Genomic DNA, 6,340 nt, shown 5'->3' with positions numbered 1-6,340 from the left:
GATTTTAGTTAATTATATATCTAGCATGATGTTACATTTCAGAATTTATATAAAATAATCAAGGTTTAAGATTTACAGCGACTCGAGAATAGTAAATCAAAAGGAGGGAGAATCAAGCAAACTCATCATTTCGAAGCAGATGATTTTTGAGACGCCTTCTTATGAACTTTTGCAGGAGCATGTGGGGTCTTTTTTCTAGGTGTCATTATCGTTCTTTATTTGAAACCTTACATTTTCAATTACAAACTAGTCATATTAGAGAGAGCGGTGACAAGTTATTTCATGGGTGGAGGCAAAAAAGAATAGCCTTTTAGTAGTTCATAAAATTTTGATCATGTAACAGACGATCACAATAACCAAAAGATTGTCAGTTTTGTGGAAAGATTTTGAGCCAAGTTTCGCACAGAGATGTCGAAACTGACATCATCAATTATCAAAGTGGAAAGAGTTTCCGTGGGACTGTGGTTTTGATCCCTCTCTCGTCTTGTCTGTATCTTTGGCTATCATTTCAAATTCTGCATTTTTTCCACATTCACAGTTATAATTCTCATATTACGTGCTAATTAAACCCAACATATATATTAAACCTTAAAGCTCATTTATAAAACAAAACTCAAGTTTTCTTAAATTATGTTGCGGAAATGACATCAGCAACTTTAATTTATCTCTATGTTTTGTTATAATCACGACCCATTCAGCGAGAAACTACATCATTTGTCATAACCATATGGCCGTTACAATATATATAGGAAAAATGATTATTATCTGCAAGAGGTTCTTGCAGTGTATACTATGGTTTTGTTAGATATTTTCTGCTAAAATTGCGCTGTGTCCCAACGTTGTTTGAACAATCCATCATAGATCAGATCTGTTTCTATGTGTCATAGATTCTAATCACACCCAAAATAGCAGACTGATAAGTCTGTGATTTATATTTAATGAAATTCTTTTTATAAAAATACATTTTAATTTTATTATTTTATAAGTCTGTGGGATCTCTGGCCATTGACTATATTAACACCCCCCCCAAAACCGGGGTTAGACTGTGGCTTGGTTTTCAAGTCTTGGTTGTTAGCTTTGTTGGTTGTGACTTACTTTTCAAGTCTTGCATGGTTGTTAGCTTTATTGGTTGTTTGCCACAAAGCAAGTGCTGTGTTTTTTTTCAATTTGGCAAAATGTTACGTTTCTCTCAGTTGAATTTTGCTGTGGATGTTGATTATCAAGATTTCATTACTGTTATCAGTTTATGTGAAACAATGATACTTTTTTCCCTTTCATTTTACTTTCCGTGTACTATTGTATGGTAGTTAATTAAGATGTTAAGAGAAAAAAAATCTTTTTGATTTTCCCCAAATTATAATCTGATCAATTTTCATTTATAATCTACTCCTATAAATGTCTACTCTGAGAGAGACAAGCTGAACAGGAGACTCTTATTATACGCATCAATAATCAACAGGTATAGTAGTAAAAGGTTAGGCTTTAAATTTATTTAGGCAAGCAGAATCTGATTTTAGTTAATTATATATATAGCATGATGTTACATTTTGGAATTATATAAAATAATCAAGATTAAGATTTACAGCAACTCGGCCATAGTAATTAAAAGATTTGATTCTTGTTGAAACACACTTAAATTGTAATATTATAGAACGTACGTAATTTTTGCTATAGCCTAATTAAACTTTATATATAAAACACGACAATTAACATAAAAATTCATTAAAATATATAGAAGTGTTTTATGTGCATAAACATGCCATATCTCAGACTCACACTGAGGAATCTTAGGCAGGCGCAAAAAAACAAAAACAAAACAAAAAACAAAACAAAACAAAAAGAAACACTGCTCTTAGGAAAATACTATAAATCTTTAAAAACAAATGTGCATGATTAAAATGTAAGATCAAGAATAAACAGAGTCTAAAACCAATGAACACGACCCAAAAACAAGCAGAGATTAGTGGAAATAATTTTTTATTTGGCAAACCAACTCACCTATTACTACTTTGGTTCTCATTATAAGATCTCATTTGTAGACTACAAATAAAGTCTTATAATTAGGACTGTAAGTAGTATATTTTTTCTATCTTTGTTGTTTGTATAATTACCAGTCTTTGGCTAATCAAGTTCAAACCGGAAAATCCAGTTTAGATTAATTCTATAAGTTTTTATCCTAATAATTAGCCCTAACTGAGTGCCTAGGAGTCAATTTTTGTGCTAAACACAGATAAACGTATAGAAATAAACTTCAGAGTTTAGACGTATAGTTTACTTTCTGCGCAAAAATCTCAGTCTACCATATACAGTCTGGCTTTCCAAACTCCCTTTGATGGGGCAAAGTTTGTTTGATAAGAATACACACACACACAGATATAAAGCTTATTTGTGTGGTGAACATTGTTAACAACTGTGAGGATCAATCATAAGTCGTCGAGAGGTCACGTCAAGCCCCATCGTGTATTTTGGGGGCAAGGAATCTTTCATCTTTTTCTAATCTTTCTGACTAACGACTCCAAATTTGTGTCAGTTATGAAGGGGAGCACTTGAGAGAATACTTCTTGGATCGGGTTGATCCATGGAAACTTGAGACAAAGGCCTACATAAATCAACCAAAACAATACTTAATTGCAAATGAAACTGCATATTTAGACTTTGTGTGAAGATATATCTCAAATTTTACAAAGAGATATACAGAATCACGCATGCAGGAAGCATATAGGGGTGTGTGTGTGTGTGTGTGTGTTAACAACGTTGAAGAACCTCACTTGTGAAACAAAACTGTAGTTTTCTTTGATCGAAGAATGACACACGAATGAGATTTATATGTCATTCAATCCTCTCTGCTCATCAGCAACTTCATAACTTGTCATAATCACGACCCGGATTCAACACAAGGAAACTATACGTTAAATTCCTCTCAGAACTTGACTCCTTATAACTTTATGATAAATGTCATTCTTGCTGGCAGGTTGATTTATGAAAGTAGTGTGAATGCGTACAGATGTCTAGCCATCCAAGACGTGAGATGTGGGATGGCAGCTGGTCAATGACGGCCCAATGTGATGCGCGTTGTAGGGTATATTTTGCAGAATGTTAAGGCACATGCACTGACTTTTATTAGTCATGATAAGAATACAAAGAATAAATTATTAAATAAGATACAAAATTATTGCAAGATACTCTTTGAAATTTCCAATTTTAAATTACCAAGTTGGTTCTTATTAATCTCTCACCAAATTTTTAAAGAACACTATCAGTTGATCAACGTAGGAAGATGGATGAGTTAGATGTTGAAGTGGCTAAATAAGATGTGATGTGATTTTATAAGGTGTCCTAAGCGGATAAAGTTACATCCAGGTGGCGCGTCCAAGTTGGCGTCCTACATGTTGATCAAGCCTTTCATGGCAACATGCATGTGACATCAACATTACATTTAACAATTCAACCCAAAGCCAAATCATCCAAGGTTAGGAATACCTAAATGAAGAGATTTATCTTAAGAGGCTACAATATGCATTGAGAGCCCAAATCACCAGTATATTAAAGGCCTAATACATAAATATACACTTGGAGGAGACAAATTAAGTCATAATCTTCTAAATTTATGCCCAAATGCATATCCTAATTAATGTGTCATAGAAATTCATGACTGTAAATAGTCGCATGGTGCATAATAAAGCTTTCGATGTATATATGTATAATTTACTTCGTGCTTCGTGGCACCGTCAACCTTGTCTACCAACAATCTGGCGTTTAAGATTCCCTTTAATACGTTTGCAGAAATGGCCACTCGCACTGATTTTGAATCAATAGTGATAAGAATAGAACAATTTGTGCAATGCACATTGTTAGCAATTAATTGTCAAGACCATGAATTGAGAGGTCAAGTCAATATAATCGTGTCTTTCGGGGAAGGAATCTTAATCTCCCCCCCGGCCCCCAAAAAAAAATTTTCGGACTAGATGAACATGTCAGATATGAAGTGGAGCTTTTTTTTTGCCTCTGCCCAATCTGAGTCTTGCAGGCAAAGATAGGGCCTCTATATATAGATGAACAACACGCAGTTGAAGACATGCATTGAGAAAAATGGGGTATTCAGTGAGAGAAGAGGTGCGGTGGGTGATGGCCATAATCATATTCATATTATTAGGGTTTAATGGAGAAGCCGAGGGGTGCTTGAAAGAAGAGAAGAAGCTCTTCTGAAATTGAAAGAAGCTTTCAATTTTCCAAATGGCTCTTCTCTTCCTTCTTGGAATAACCAAACCTTCTCTGATTGCTGCACTTGGGAGTCTGTTAAGTGTGACAACTCTACTCACAGAGTGATAGTAATTGATTTGAGTTACACAAGAGCTGAAGAGTTGGGACACATCAAATGGTCACTCAATGCTTCTTCTTTTCTCCCCTTCATCCAGCTTCAAGTGTTGCGTTTGCGTGGGAATTACTTGTCAGGTCACCCTCTTTCTTTTAACTATTCTATCATTCATGCATACATATATACACACACACACACAGTACATAAACATACATTGTTAATTAAGACCGACATTTTTATTAGTATTTCGAACTGTGATTTTTGAAGATGTAAAAGCACATCAGTTACGGTAAAAAAAATAGTTAATAATGATTATGATCATATCATTCATTGCCTTTTATCTCGTTCTTTTTTGTTGGTTTCCTCTTTTAGTCCACTGATTTGCCGGGGTAAGAGTCCATTCTAGTTCTAGCTGAATATGTGTGGATGATTTTTCTGATTGGAATAATGAAACTTTCCGTCCCTCAAATTTGCTTCACTTATTGATTTGGTCCATGAAATTTAATTAATTATTATACATCAAGTCCCTAAAGTTTCGTAATCATACAAAATTAGTCATTATGGTTTGAAGATATATAATCCTAAACGCACATTTGCTACGCTAACCATTAATTCAAGGATGATAACCCCCACTTTGCTTTATTTATGAAATTGAACCAATTTTTTATATTTTCTCCCAATAATTATATGTTATATCACTTCATTTATTCTCTCTCATACTTATCTTTTTCTTACTCAATTTCTCCCTCATTCACCATTTTTATTATTTTTGGAAAAAAATACATTTTTACATATTTATTGCCTTTAAGCAATTTCAACAAACCATATAATCTACATAATTTAATCATTTATATCTTATAGGTAGCATCAGAGGGAGTAAAAGTTGCGTATGAAACTTTAGGAACTTGATTGATAAAAATTAAAACTTCACAGACCAAATGATAACGGAGACAAATTAAATTTGAGTACCAAAAGCTTTATTACTAATTTTTTTAAAAATATAATCAAGTAAGATATTTTTTAAAATGTTTGAGATACTAAACGTTTTGATTTGTGTTTTAAATATTTTTAAAAAAATAAATTATTAAGCAAGATATTTTCTTGGATATATGAAGGGGCCCAAAGCAACCTTAATAAAAACTACATTATCAAACTTTCACTTTTTTATAATTCTTTATACCCACTAACATTCATAGTAACTGATCACATGTTGTTTGTGGGGCAGGGCTGCTTGGCGATATCAGGCTGGCGAACTTGGAAGTGTTGAACTTACAATACAATATGCTCAGAGAATTCCCATATTTCGGTGCTAAATCTTTGTCTTCTATATTATCCTATATTTTGAGCGACATATGTAGTTACTGAAACGTGCATCAAAAGTATATCTATTTTTAGAAAAAAGATTACCGGGCCATCATTTTAAGAAAAATGCTAAAAGGAAGATATAGACAAAGTTTTCTCCATTAAATATATGAAAGTTTCTATTTTTTATCTTGATTTTGTTGGGAAGTCAAATTATTTACCTTTGCCAATAAGCATCTCAACCGAACAATTTATGTGCCTTTATTTAATTGAAAGAATTGAATGAAATGTCAAAAGAGATAAGATGACGTTTTCTTACTTAGCAGATTCACTATCAATAAATTTTAACAACACACACATATATATACACACTAATTAATTTGAAGGAGCTGTGGCTTAACGCACACATTTGCATCTGGCATTTGACAGACCTTTCTCATTCACGTAATCTGGAGGCGCTGTGGCTTGGTGCTAATTACTTGGAGGGCAGTATTCCAGAATCTATTACGTCTCTGGCTTCCCTCACGGTATTGACATTAGATAATAACAACCTGACTGGATCATTGCCACAACGAGGTACGCATCATATTTTATAGCATCTGTGATGAAAAGAAAATAATCCATTAATTGAGTATTCGCCAATAAACATCAGATTTGCTGATAAAAATTTTTATTTTAATTAAACGGTCAAATTTTCCTTGTTCGTGCAAATTGAGTCGACTG

General features: G+C 33.3%; 1 protein-coding gene across 1 annotated transcript; it reads left to right on the top strand.

The window, feature by feature from the left end:
• The first annotated feature begins 4,089 nt into the window (after positions 1 to 4,089).
• Positions 4,090 to 6,213, top strand: LOC114719571 (receptor-like protein 14). The gene is made up of 4 exons (XM_028905083.1): positions 4,090 to 4,094; positions 4,169 to 4,452; positions 5,541 to 5,621; positions 6,047 to 6,213. The coding sequence occupies exons 1-4, from the start codon at positions 4,090 to 4,092 to the stop codon at positions 6,211 to 6,213; spliced, it is 537 nt and encodes a 178-aa protein (XP_028760916.1).
• Positions 6,214 to 6,340: the final 127 nt, after the last annotated feature.

This window comes from Neltuma alba, unplaced genomic scaffold, assembly GCF_004799145.2.
Source record: "Neltuma alba isolate B1F8T4 unplaced genomic scaffold, ASM479914v2 tig00002178_pilon, whole genome shotgun sequence".
In the NCBI taxonomy this organism is placed as follows: domain Eukaryota; kingdom Viridiplantae; phylum Streptophyta; class Magnoliopsida; order Fabales; family Fabaceae; genus Neltuma; species Neltuma alba.
Note: the sequence above shows the minus strand (reverse complement) of the source record. Positions and strands in the feature narration are given on the sequence as shown.